Source organism: Triturus cristatus, chromosome 6 (assembly GCF_964204655.1).
Source record: "Triturus cristatus chromosome 6, aTriCri1.1, whole genome shotgun sequence".
NCBI lineage: Eukaryota > Metazoa > Chordata > Amphibia > Caudata > Salamandridae > Triturus > Triturus cristatus.
In genome coordinates this window covers 74,381,256-74,395,102 of record NC_140589.1, presented here as the reverse complement: position 1 = coordinate 74,395,102, position 13,847 = coordinate 74,381,256, and the positions used below count along the sequence as shown (strand labels likewise).

Below are 13,847 nucleotides of genomic sequence, written 5' to 3'. Positions count from 1 at the left end.
TGCTCCAAGAGCCAGGTCTGTAGCTTCCTGCAGAAGTCAGCAGCGGCGGTCTCTGCATGAGGAAGGGGGAGTGTTGCCCCCCGCCCGCTGCAGTAGGTGCAATTCTAGCCTGGTCTAGGGTAGGGAGAGGGCCTGCTCCAAGAGCCAGGTCTGCAGCTTCCTGCAGAAGTCAACAGCGGCGGTCTCTGCATGAGGAAGGGGGAGGGTTGCCCCCCGCCCGCTGCAGTAGGTGCAATTCTAGCCTGGCCTAGGGCTAGGGAGTGGGCCTGCTCCAAGAGCCAGGTCTTCAGCGTCCTGCAGAAGTCAGCAGCGGCGGACTCTGCATGAGGAAGGGGGAGTGTTGCCCCCCGCCCGCTGCAGTATGGGCAATTCTAGCCTGGCCTAGGGTAGGGAGTGGGCCTGCTCCAAGAGCCAGGTCTTCAGTGTCCTGCAGAAGTCAGCAGCGGCGGTCTCTGCATGAGGAAGGGGGAGTGTTGCCCCCGCCCGCTGCAGTAGGTGCAATTCTAGCCTGGCCTAGGGTAGGGAGTGGGCCTGCTCCAAGAGCCAGGTCTTCAGTGTCCTGCAGAAGTCAGCAGCGGCGGTCTCTGCATGAGGAAGGGGGAGTGTTGCCCCCGCCCGCTGCAGTAGGTGCAATTCTAGCCTGGCCTAGGGTAGGGAGTGGGCCAGCTCCAAGAGCCAGGTCTTCAGCGTCCTGCAGAAGTCAGCAGCGGCGGTCTCTGCATGAGGAAGGGGGAGTGTTGCCCCCCGCCCGCTGCAGTAGGTGCAATTCTAGCCTGGACTAGGGCTAGGGAGTGGGCCTGCTCCAAGAGCCAGGTCTTCAGCGTCCTGCAGAAGTCAGCAGCGGCGGTCTCTGCATGAGGAAGGGGGAGTGTTGCCCCCCGCCTGCTGCAGTAGGTGCAATTCTAGCCTGGCCTAGGGCTAGGGAGTGGGCCTGCTCCAAGAGCCAGGTCTTCAGCTTCCTGCAGAAGTCAGCAGCGGCGGTCTCTGCATGAGGAAGGGGGAGTGTTGCCCCCCGCCCGCTGCAGTATGGGCAATTCTAGCCTGGTCTAGGGTAGGGAGAGGGCCTGCTCCAAGAGCCAGGTCTGCAGTTTCCTGCAGAAGTCAGCAGCGGCGGTCTCTGCATGAGGAAGGGGGAGTGTTGCCCCCGCCCGCTGCAGTAGGTGCAATTCTAGCCTGGCCTAGGGTAGGGAGTGGGCCTGCTCCAAGAGCCAGGTCTGCAGCTTCCTGCAGAAGTCAGCAGCGGCGGTCTCTGCATGAGGAAGGGGGAGTGTTGCCCCCCGCCCGCTGCAGTAGGTGCAATTCTAGCCTGGCCTAGGGTAGGGAGTGGGCCTGCTCCAAGAGCCAGGTCTTCAGCATCCTGCAGAAGTCAGCAGCGGCGGTCTCTGCATGAGGAAGGGGGAGTGTTGCCCCCCGCCTGCTGCAGTAGGTGCAATTCTAGCCTGGCCTAGGGTAGGGCGTGGGCCTGCTCCAAGAGCCAGGTCTTCAGCTTCCTGCAGAAGTCAGCAGCGGCGGTCTCTGCATGAGGAAGGGGGAGTGTTGCCCCCGCCCGCTGCAGTAGGGGCAATTCTAGCCTGGTCTAGGGTAGGGAGTGGGCCTGCTCCAAGAGCCAGGTCTTCAGCGTCCTGCAGAAGTCAGCAGCGGCGGTCTCTGCATGAGGAAGGGGGAGTGTTGCCCCCCGCCCGCTGCAGTAGGGGCAATTCTAGCCTGGCCTAGGGCTAGGGAGTGGGCCTGCTCCAAGAGCCAGGTCTGTAGCTTCCTGCAGAAGTCAGCAGCGGCGGTCTCTGCATGAGGAAGGGGGAGTGTTGCCCCCCGCCCGCTGCAGTAGGGGCAATTCTAGCCTGGCCTAGGGCTAGGGAGTGGGCCTGCTCCAAGAGCCAGGTCTTCAGCTTCCTGCAGAAGTCAGCAGCGGCGGTCTCTGCATGAGGAAGGGGGAGTGTTGCCCCCCGCCCGCTGCAGTATGGGCAATTCTAGCCTGGCCTAGGGCTAGGGAGTGGGCCTGCTCCAAGAGCCAGGTCTGTAGCTTCCTGCAGAAGTCAGCAGCGGCGGTCTCTGCATGAGGAAGGGGGAGTGTTGCCCCCGCCCGCTGCAGTAGGGGCAATTCTAGCCTGGTATAGGGTAGGGAGTGGGCCTGCTCCAAGAGCCAGGTCTTCAGCGTCCTGCAGAAGTCAGCAGCGGCGGTCTCTGCATGAGGAAGGGGGAGTGTTGCCCCCCGCCCGCTGCAGTAGGTGCAATTCTAGCCTGGCCTAGGGCTAGGGAGTGGGCCTGCTCCAAGAGCCAGGTCTGTAGCTTCCTGCAGAAGTCAGCAGCGGCGGTCTCTGCATGAGGAAGGGGGAGTGTTGCCCCCCGCCCGCTGCAGTAGGTGCAATTCTAGCCTGGCCTAGGGTAGGGCGTGGGCCTGCTCCAAGAGCCAGGTCTGCAGCTTCCTGCAGAAGTCAACAGCGGCGGTCTCTGCATGAGGAAGGGGGAGTGTTGCCCCCCGCCCGCTGCAGTAGGGGCAATTCTAGCCTGGCCTAGGGCTAGGGCGTGGGCCTGCTCCAAGAGCCAGGTCTGTAGCTTCCTGCAGAAGTCAGCAGCGGCGGTCTCTGCATGAGGAAGGGGGAGTGTTGCCCCCCGCCCGCTGCAGTATGGGCAATTCTAGCCTGGTCTAGGGTAGGGAGAGGGCCTGCTCCAAGAGCCAGGTCTGCAGTTTCCTGCAGAAGTCAGCAGCAGCGGTCTCTGCATGAGGAAGGGGGAGTGTTGCCCCCCGCCCGCTGCAGTAGGTGCAATTCTAGCCTGGTCTAGGGTAGGGAGAGGGCCTGCTCCAAGAGCCAGGTCTGCAGCTTCCTGCAGAAGTCAACAGCGGCGGTCTCTGCATGAGGAAGGGGGAGGGTTGCCCCCCACCCGCTGCAGTAGGTGCAATTCTAGCCTGGCCTAGGGCTAGGGAGTGGGCCTGCTCCAAGAGCCAGGTCTTCAGCGTCCTGCAGAAGTCAGCAGCGGCGGACTCTGCATGAGGAAGGGGGAGTGTTGCCCCCCGCCCGCTGCAGTATGGGCAATTCTAGCCTGGTCTAGGGTAGGGAGAGGGCCTGCTCCAAGAGCCAGGTCTGCAGTTTCCTGCAGAAGTCAGCAGCGGCGGTCTCTGCATGAGGAAGGGGGAGTGTTGCCCCCGCCCGCTGCAGTAGGTGCAATTCTAGCCTGGCCTAGGGTAGGGAGTGGGCCTGCTCCAAGAGCCAGGTCTGCAGCTTCCTGCAGAAGTCAGCAGCGGCGGTCTCTGCATGAGGAAGGGGGAGTGTTGCCCCCGCCCGCTGCAGTAGGTGCAATTCTAGCCTGGCCTAGGGTAGGGAGTGGGCCTGCTCCAAGAGCCAGGTCTTCAGTGTCCTGCAGAAGTCAGCAGCGGCGGTCTCTGCATGAGGAAGGGGGAGTGTTGCCCCCGCCCGCTGCAGTAGGTGCAATTCTAGCCTGGCCTAGGGTAGGGAGTGGGCCTGCTCCAAGAGCCAGGTCTTCAGCGTCCTGCAGAAGTCAGCAGCGGCGGTCTCTGCATGAGGAAGGGGGAGTGTTGCCCCCCGCCCGCTGCAGTAGGTGCAATTCTAGCCTGGCCTAGGGCTAGGGAGTGGGCCTGCTCCAAGAGCCAGGTCTTCAGCGTCCTGCAGAAGTCAGCAGCGGTGGTCTCTGCATGAGGAAGGGGGAGTGTTGCCCCCCGCCTGCTGCAGTAGGTGCAATTCTAGCCTGGCCTAGGGCTAGGGAGTGGGCCTGCTCCAAGAGCCAGGTTTTCAGCTTCCTGCAGAAGTCAGCAGCGGCGGTCTCTGCATGAGGAAGGGGGAGTGTTGCCCCCCGCCCGCTGCAGTATGGGCAATTCTAGCCTGGTCTAGGGTAGGGAGAGGGCCTGCTCCAAGAGCCAGGTCTGCAGTTTCCTGCAGAAGTCAGCAGCGGCGGTCTCTGCATGAGGAAGGGGGAGTGTTGCCCCCGCCCGCTGCAGTAGGTGCAATTCTAGCCTGGCCTAGGGTAGGGAGTGGGCCTGCTCCAAGAGCCAGGTCTGCAGCTTCCTGCAGAAGTCAGCAGCGGCGGTCTCTGCATGAGGAAGGGGGAGTGATGCCCCCCGCCCGCTGCAGTAGGTGCAATTCTAGCCTGGCCTAGGGTAGGGAGTGGGCCTGCTCCAAGAGCCAGGTCTTCAGCGTCCTGCAGAAGTCAGCAGCGGCGGTCTCTGCATGAGGAAGGGGGAGTGTTGCCCCCCGCCTGCTGCAGTAGGTGCAATTCTAGCCTGGCCTAGGGCTAGGGAGTGGGCCTGCTCCAAGAGCCAGGTCTTCAGCTTCCTGCAGAAGTCAGCAGCGGCGGTCTCTGCATGAGGAAGGGGGAGTGTTGCCCCCCGCCCGCTGCAGTATGTGCAATTTTAGCCTGGCCTAGGGCTAGGGAGTGGGCCTGCTCCAAGAGCCAGGTCTGCAGCTTCCTGCAGAAGTCAGCAGCGGCGGTCTCTGCATGAGGAAGGGGGAGTGTTGCCCCCCGCCCGCTGCAGTAGGGGCAATTCTAGCCTGGCCTAGGCTAGGGCGTGGGCCTGCTCCAAGAGCCAGGTCTGCAGCTTCCTGCAGAAGTCAGCAGCGGCGGTCTCTGCATGAGGAAGGGGGAGTGTTGCCCCCCGCCCGCTGCAGTAGATGCAATTCTAGCCTGGCCTAGGGCTAGGGCGTGGGCCTGCTCCAAGAGCCAGGTCTTCAGCGTCCTGCAGAAGTCAGCAGCGGCGGTCTCTGCATGAGGAAGGGGGAGTGTTGCCCCCCGCCCGCTGCAGTATGTGCAATTTTAGCCTGGCCTAGGGCTAGGGAGTGGGCCTGCTCCAAGAGCCAGGTCTTCAGCTTCCTGCAGAAGTCAGCAGCGGCGGTCTCTGCATGAGGAAGGGGGAGTGTTGCCCCCCGCTCGCTGCAGTAGGGGCAATTCTAGCCTGGTCTAGGGTAGGGAGAGGGCCTGCTCCAAGAGCCAGGTCTGCAGTTTCCTGCAGAAGTCAGCAGCGGCGGTCTCTGCATGAGGAAGGGGGAGTGTTGCCCCCGCCCGCTGCAGTAGGTGCAATTCTAGCCTGGCCTAGGGTAGGGAGTGGGCCTGCTCCAAGAGCCAGGTCTTCAGCGTCCTGCAGAAGTCAGCAGCGGCGGTCTCTGCATGAGGAAGGGGGAGTGTTGCCCCCCGCCCGCTGCAGTAGGGGCAATTCTAGCCTGGCCTAGGGCTAGGGAGTGGGCCTGCTCCAAAAGCCAGGTCTGCAGCTTCCTGCAGAAGTCAGCAGCGGCGGACTCTGCATGAGGAAGGGGGAGTGTTGCCCCCGCCCGCTGCAGTAGGGGCAATTCTAGCCTGGCCTAGGGTAGGGCGTGGGCCTGCTCCAAGAGCCAGGTCTGCAGCTTCCTGCAGAAGTCAGCAGCGGCGGTCTCTGCATGAGGAAGGGGGAGTGTTGCCCCCCGCCCCCTGCAGTAGGGGCAATTCTAGCCTGGCCTAGGGTAGGGAGGGGCCTGCTCCAAGAGCCAGGTCTGCAGCTTCCTGCAGAAGTCAGCAGTGGCGGACTCTGCATGAGGAAGGGGGAGTGTTGCCCCCTGCCCGCTGCAGTAGGGGCAATTCTAGCCTGGCCTAGGGCTAGGGCGTGGGCCTGCTCCAAGAGCCAGGTCTTCAGCGTCCTGCAGAAGTCAGCAGCGGCGGTCTCTGCATGAGGAAGGGGGAGTGTTGCCCCCCGCCCGCTGCAGTATGTGCAATTTTAGCCTGGCCTAGGGCTAGGGAGTGGGCCTGCTCCAAGAGCCAGGTCTTCAGCTTCCTGCAGAAGTCAGCAGCGGCGGTCTCTGCATGAGGAAGGGGGAGTGTTGCCCCCCGCTCGCTGCAGTAGGGGCAATTCTAGCCTGGTCTAGGGTAGGGAGAGGGCCTGCTCCAAGAGCCAGGTCTGCAGTTTCCTGCAGAAGTCAGCAGCGGCGGTCTCTGCATGAGGAAGGGGGAGTGTTGCCCCCGCCCGCTGCAGTAGGTGCAATTCTAGCCTGGCCTAGGGTAGGGAGTGGGCCTGCTCCAAGAGCCAGGTCTTCAGCGTCCTGCAGAAGTCAGCAGCGGCGGTCTCTGCATGAGGAAGGGGGAGTGTTGCCCCCCGCCCGCTGCAGTAGGGGCAATTCTAGCCTGGCCTAGGGCTAGGGAGTGGGCCTGCTCCAAAAGCCAGGTCTGCAGCTTCCTGCAGAAGTCAGCAGCGGCGGACTCTGCATGAGGAAGGGGGAGTGTTGCCCCCGCCCGCTGCAGTAGGGGCAATTCTAGCCTGGCCTAGGGTAGGGCGTGGGCCTGCTCCAAGAGCCAGGTCTGCAGCTTCCTGCAGAAGTCAGCAGCGGCGGTCTCTGCATGAGGAAGGGGGAGTGTTGCCCCCCGCCCCCTGCAGTAGGGGCAATTCTAGCCTGGCCTAGGGTAGGGAGGGGCCTGCTCCAAGAGCCAGGTCTGCAGCTTCCTGCAGAAGTCAGCAGTGGCGGACTCTGCATGAGGAAGGGGGAGTGTTGCCCCCTGCCCGCTGCAGTAGGGGCAATTCTAGCCTGGCCTAGGGCTAGGGAGTGGGCCTGCTCCAAGAGCCAGGTCTTCAGCGTCCTGCAGAAGTCAGCAGCGGCGGTCTCTGCATGAGGAAGGGGGAGTGTTGCCCCCTGCCCGCTGCAGTATGGGCAATTCTAGCCTGGCCTAGGGTAGGGAGTGGGCCTGCTCCAAGAGCCAGGTCTTCAGCTTCCTGCAGAAGTCAGCAGCGGCGGACTCTGCATGAGGAAGGGGGAGTGTTGCCCCCCGCCCGCTGCAGCCGCGCTACATGTGAAAAATAAAATGCAATTAAATGATTTCATTGCCATTTTATTTGTTGCTTGCAGCAGCCGCCAGCCGGGAGAACTGGGGGCGTGTCCTCCCTTATTGCCGATTGTCTGCATAGAGGACTGGAGGAGCTGGTTGGATGCTCCAGAGTACGCATGCCAGTTTGTCCGGCTCTCTTGCGTGGACCGAAGTGACATGCACAGTTTGCAGCTCTCCACCAAGCTGTCTTCGACCATCCAATCCTGGTGCTTCTCTCATGCCGGTTACTAGCATGAGAGTGGCGTCGGGGTTGGTTAATGGAATTGGCTGGAGCAGGAGCATTTGGAGCTGAGGGACCAGAACGAGGAGGACGTGCAGCAAGCAAGGTAAGTGACCTTTTTTTATTCGTAGACACTCACCGCGCCTGCATGCACGCAACCACCAACCACCCATTTGCCCGCCCCCCCCCCCCCCAATATAGGTACCTGCCAGCCGCCCCGTAACTCAAGGATAGAAAAGTGTCTCTGACGTGTATCCCCAGGTCATTCCAGGCCTTGGGTACGATGTAGGAAGAATGCGGCTCTCCGGTTCTGGTTCTGTGTATGTGTGGGACTCGTACCAGGAGAAGGCTGGCTGAACGGAGGTGTCTGGCTGGTTTGTGAAAAGAGATTCCTTTATTGAGGTAGGCTGGGCCCATGTAGTGGAGTGCTTTGAATGAGTGTGAGGAGCTTGAACTGGGCGCTTCACACACATACCCTTAAGTTGGCTGTGGCCATATTCTTTTTACTGCATACAGCCCCTTGGAGAGGGGAGCTGTACACCGCTCTCATCCACTAAAACCTCGCTGCTACCAGGATGCTATTTTTTGTCACTTACTTTTGAAAGTAGTACTTTTGATGGGCTTTTACATTGTTTTTTGTCATGCATATATAATGCTGAATCTTTGATGAAGAGCCCACGCGATCACAGTCCCAGTTCTATATCTTATTCTTGTGTTTTAGTTCTCTTATGTAACCGGCTTGTACTTAAGTCCTACCCTGCGGGTCTCGCAACGAAAGGATCCCAGCCCTGCCCTGGGTAATGCGAGGGACAGAGCGACACTCAACTCTTTTCAGTGTTTAGCCATGACTTCCCCTTGAGCTCCACAGTCCTCATTCCACACGCGTTGATATCCTCGGCTCACACAACCACACAAAGGCACATACATGCATGAAAGTGCATGCATGTTTAAGCACATATGGCCATGCACAAGCACTCTCACAAACACACACACGCACGCACACAGATACTTTTTCTGGCTGTGTAAATGCACGCACACACACTCACACATAGATACATTTTTGTGTCTTTGTACATGCACACACACACACACAGAGACAGATACTTTTTATGGCTTTATACGTCCACACACACACACACAGATACTTTTATGGCTTTGTACTTACACACACACACACAGATACTTTTTATGGCTTTGTGCGTCCACACACACAGAGAGATACTTTTTATGGCTTTGTACGTCCACACACACACACACAGATACTTTTTATGGCTTTGTACTTACACACACACACAGAGCTACTTTTTATGGCTTTGTACGTCCACACACACACACACACAGATACTTTTATGGCTTTATACATACACACGCACACACACACACAGATACTTTTATGGCTTTGTACGTCCACACTCATGGACACAGACAGATACTTTTTATGGCTTTGTACGTCCACACACACACACAGACAGATACATTTATGGTTTTGTACTTACACACACACAGACTGATACTTTTTATGGCTTTGTACGTTCACACACATACACGTCCACACACACACACACACACAGACAGATACTTTTATGGCTTCGTACGTCCACATACACACACAGACAGATACGTTTATGACTTTGTACATCCACACACACACACACACATACAGACAGATACTTTTATGGCTTTGTACATAAACACACACACACACACATGCAGATACTTTGATTTCTGTGCACAGTCTTGCACACACACTCACACATACTCCATACACTCCCCCTACACACACCACACCCACACACACACACACACACACACTCACATACACACACAAATACTTTGATGGCCACACATGCACACACACACACACATATGTAGATACTTTGAGGGCCACACACAGGGAGACACACATGCGCACACATATATACACAGACACACACACATACTTTGATGGCAGCGCGCACACACACAATACACACACACAGACCCAAGTATATTCTTTGAATTCCTCAAGCTCACACAGAATTCTTTGGAAAACTTACATCGAACTAAGAGGTTGACCGTCTTCTTGGCAGGGTTTCCTACATTGTTGGTCGCCGTGCAGTTGTAGTAACCCAAGTCCTCCGGCTGAATACCCCAGATGGTGAGGTTGCCCCCCTGAGAAAGGCTGTTCTTGGGCATGGGGTTGGGTGAGTGAGTCCAGACGACCTGGGGTGGGGGGTCCCCTCCGGTCAGCGTACACTGGAGGGTGACGTTCTCACCAGGGTTCACCACCAGGGTTTCGTTGACAGACATCTTGAGGGCAGAGGGTGCTGAAACAGAGACACAACAGGCATTTAATAACAAAGCCCTCATTCCGGGTGGCCCGGATACTTCCGGGATGTTCGATACTCCACACTGTCGAGGACAAACTCAACATTGATTGCTAGTTATCGCATCCGATGAATTCTGACCCACCGATCTCAGAAGGTGAATGGTGACTCCCCATGACAGAATTTTCTTCGATGACATACAAGCTTCGCATACATTTCTGCAGCATTCCTACAACCCACTGAGCTATCTTACAGCTCTGGCATGCATGGGCCTTGTACACCGCTGTAAGTCACGAAGATGCAAGCCTGTATGTTGTATCTTACCCACCGAGTTGCTGAGCGGTCTTTGCACCCTGAAGCCTCCCATATGTTGGATGGCATGTGCACTTTGGGCCTAGTTTATGGGATCTGAGGTAGGGCAGGAATGGACAGTGTTTATCTAATACAGTGTATTCCTGTGCTTTCCCCGTGAGCTGGCGCCATTTTGCAAGACCAGCACCAATGCAGGCACCCTTGCACCATGGTAAAGGGTGCTTGCACCATGGTGCAAGGGTGCCAGTGTAGTCAGCAGTATTTTTAGTGCAGGAAGGGACATCTTCCTGCACAAAAACAATCCTGAGAGGCGTTTTCCTCTTTCCATGTGTCCACACATGGAAAGAGGAATAAACGAGGAGAAATTCAGTTATTTCTCCTTGTTACCCCTCACCTCGGGACGCGAAAGGTTTTGGAGCTTTCCCAGGTTTATATGGTCTTGTAAATCTGGGGACGAGTCAAAATCTATGGGTGTTGCGTGGGAACACCCACCGCAACGCCCATGGAACACCTCTAGAGCGCAGAGTAAGGCCACACAGCGATTAGCGCTGCCTTGTCTTACTCCATATCTATGAGGCCACGCAAAGCCACGCAAAGTTCCTCAAAAATACGCTTTTGTAGTTTGTGCCGGTAAACAGTCTTTGCAATGCGATCTTTACATTGCAGCACCTTTATTGCATTTGTTTAGCATGTATAGGTTCTTTACCACTCATTCAAGGTAAGTATGGGAGGTTAAATAAAAAGCGAAATATACCTTAGTAATGCGTTTTAATGGCATGCGAGGTAAAAGCATATGCGTGCTGAACAAATGCGGGCTAACAGATGCATTTTAAAGGCATGCAATGTTTTTGTTAGCATTGTACCGTCATACAACCATTTGCGCCAAAACGCGCCGGCTGCCCAAGGGGCTCATAAATATACGCCCCCTTGTCTTTACTACCATGCCATATTAGGCTAGAGCAGGACACCCTGAAATGCGCACCCTTTGTACACGGCTCATTCTAGGCAAGCTGCTGTGGCAGATTCTGTGATGTGGGAGAGTGACACCTGGAGCTGCTGGGACAGAAATACCTGCAAGTAAATAGCTCCCCATTGAAGTCAGCCATCAAAGTGGCTTTACTCGGTGTAATCCTTCTGTGTACATGCCACTGATCAGATCCACCCAGAGAGTGGAAGAGTGAGGGGGAGGGGGAGCGGAGGGAGTGAAAGGAAGGGAGAGAGTGAGGCCGGGAAATGAAAACAAGTGAAAGGGAACGAGAGGGAGAAAAGGAGGCATAGAGGGAAAGAATGGCTAGAACGAGAGAGAACAGTGGAAAACGAGAGCGAGACATAGCAAGAGGGAGAAAAGGAAGATAGGGTGAGAGAGGAAATGAAACAGGAAGAAGGAGCGGCGGAGAAGGGAAACGGATGGAGAGAAGGGAAAATGTGGAGTGCAGAGTGATAGAGGAGAGATGGAAAGAGGGGGGAGTGCGAGTGGTTGAGGGTGCTGTTCCAGAGAAGGTTTGATTCATGTAACAATCCAGTCTGAAGACCTGTGGGTCCAGAAGGAGGGATTCTGGGGCATATGCGGCACTGCGCTGTGTGAAAGGGAAAGAGCAGAAATGCACCGTATTTAACATAATATGATGAATTCCTGTCCTTTCCTTGCTCTGGCGCCTGCCATCGCCTGCGTTGCAGGCAGGACTGGTTTGGTGCAGGAAGGACACTTTCCTGCACAAAAACAATCCCCTGACGCTGACGCAAAATGCAGCACAAATAGAAATAGGAAAAAGGGAGCAGGAATAAACATATTTCTCCTCATTATGTCTCCCCTGGGGAGGCGTAGCATTTTGACGCATTCCGAGATCCACCATTGCTTATAACTCTGGGAATGCTCCAAAATCCAGGGGGTTATGTGGTTACATTTCTTGTAGCCTGTTAATAAATTTGCTCTGAGGGTTACATCAGCTTTCGAGTGTGAAGCCTGGAGGCTTGGTATTCACTGCAACATTCAGTGATCAGTCCAGCGACTCTTGAGCAGAGATTTGCCTCTGAGGGTGAATCCGGCTGTCGAGGAGAAAGCCCGGGGGCTTGGTGTTCTCTCCAATGAGTGGTGTTTAGTCCTGGGACGCTTGACCATACCAGAGATTTGACTCTGAGGGTTAAGCCGGCTGTCGAGGAGAAAGCCTGGAGGCTTGGTGTTCTCTCCAATGGCTGGTGTTTACTCCTGGGACGCTTGACCATACCAGAGATTTGACTCTGAGGGTTAAGCCGGCTGTCGCGGAGAAAGCCCGGAGGCTTGGTGTTCTCTCCAATGACTGGTGTTTAGTCCTGGGACGCTTGACCATTGCAGAGATTTGACTCTGAGGGTTAAGCCGGCTGTCAAGGAGAAAGCCCGGAGGCTTGGTGTTCTCTTCAAAGGCTGGTGTTTAGTCCTGGGACGCTTGACCATACCAGAGATTTGACTCTGAGGGTTAAGCCGGCTGTCGAGGAGAAAGCCCAGAGGCTTAGTGTTCTCTCCAATGGCTGGTATTTACTCCTGGGACGCTTGACCATAGCAGAGATTTGCCTCTGAGGGTTATGCCGGCTGTCGAGGAGAAAGCCCGGAGGCTTGGTGTTCTCTCCAATGGCTGGTGTTTAGTCCTGGGACGCTTGACCATACCAGAGATTTGCCTCTGAGGGTTAAGCCGGCTGTCGAGCAGAAAGCATGGGGGCTTGGTGTTCTCTCCAATGGCTGGTGTTTAGTCCTGGGACGCTTGACCATACCAGAGATTTGCCTCTGAGGGTTAAGCCGGCTGTCGAGATGAAAGCCCGGAGACTTGGTGTTATCTGCAATGGCTGGTGTTTAGTCCTGGGACGCTTGACCATAGCAGAGATTTGCCTCTGAGGGTTAAGCCGGCTGTCGAGATGAAAGCCCGGAGACTTGGTGTTATCTGCAATGGCTGGTGTTTAGTCCTGGGACGCTTGACCATAGCAGAGATTTGCCTCTGAGGGTTAATCCGGCTGTCGAGGATGAAGCTGGGGGGGACTGGCATTCTCTGCAATGGCCGCTGTGCAGTCCAGGGCAGAGATGGAAACAGGCGAGGAGGACAGATGTGAGAAGACAAGGAGACCTAGGAAGAGCATGGAAGGAAGATGAAGAGAGATGCAGTTGCACATGGAACAACTAAAACAGGGAGACTGACAAAAGGGAGTTTTGTAGAAAAAAAAGAAAATCTAGATCTTGAGTTTAAAAATTTATAAATGTCATGTCTGAGTCATACGCAGCCTCATAGGTTGGGCCTAGCACAGACCGCGATGATGAACGGTACGACAAAAATGTATTCTGTCCCCCGTGCGGCACTCACACTGTGAACAGCGCAGCAGTGAAAGACCGACTGGCTGTTTTAAGCCGCTGGCCTGTCTATCAATGATAGGAGAGCAGCCTGCCTTTAAAGAAGAGGCTGGTTCCCCTACCCCTGCCTGCAGAGGATGACTAAGCGGTTCCTGAGACCTAAACTCTCAAAATACATCATCAAAGGTGCCTTCTCCTAGATGATGCACAGGCAGGGGCCTATTTATTAAAAAGTAACGCTCCACAGCAAGTCACCCTGCCACGCTGCGTTACAGGGAAAGTGCAGGAATGCGCCATATTTAACACAATACGGCACATTCCTGCCTTTTCTCAGCGCTGTCGCACAATGTGCTGCCTAGGGCCAACGCAGGCACTCTTGTACCATGGTTCAAGGGTGCCAGCGTTACATGCAGGATTGTTTTGTTATGTTATGTTATGTTATTTTTATTTGTACCGCGCACAGCTGCCCCAGCAAAGGGGCGTCCTGGCGCTTTGAGAAGGTGAACACAACACAGCACTAAAAGCGGACAAAAGGAGACGAGACACAACAGATAAGCTAAACAAATAAAAAGGTCTTGATAGCCCGTCTAAACTGAAGGAGCTCATCGATGGCCCGGATTTGTGGAGGAAGAGAATTCCACCAACTCGCTGCCAGGACTCGAAAGGAGCGGCCACCAATTCTGCTCAACTTAAAACGCGGGACCACTGCTAAGTTCTGGCCTAGCGATCTAAGAGTGCGAGAGGGGACATAGGGGATCAGCAATTTCTCCAAGATTTGTGGGGGAGTACCCTTTAGGATTTTAAATGCAAAGCAGAGAACCTTAAATCTAATCCTCTGCTGCACAGGGAGCCAGTGGAGAGAGCGCAGAGTATTGGACACCGAGCATCGCCTAGGCAGACC

General features: G+C 56.0%; 1 protein-coding gene across 3 annotated transcripts in view; it reads right to left on the bottom strand.

Moving 5' to 3' along the window:
* The window catches only part of MDGA1 (MAM domain containing glycosylphosphatidylinositol anchor 1), a 1,057,897-nt gene that overhangs the window by 546,993 nt on the left and 497,057 nt on the right, over positions 1 to 13,847 (bottom strand). For all 3 annotated transcript variants that reach the window (XM_085610244.1, XM_085610245.1, XM_085610246.1), the window contains exon 6: positions 9,052 to 9,321. In XM_085610244.1, the coding sequence (XP_085466370.1) occupies positions 9,052 to 9,321 (270 nt within the window). The remainder of the gene's footprint in view (positions 1 to 9,051; positions 9,322 to 13,847) is intronic.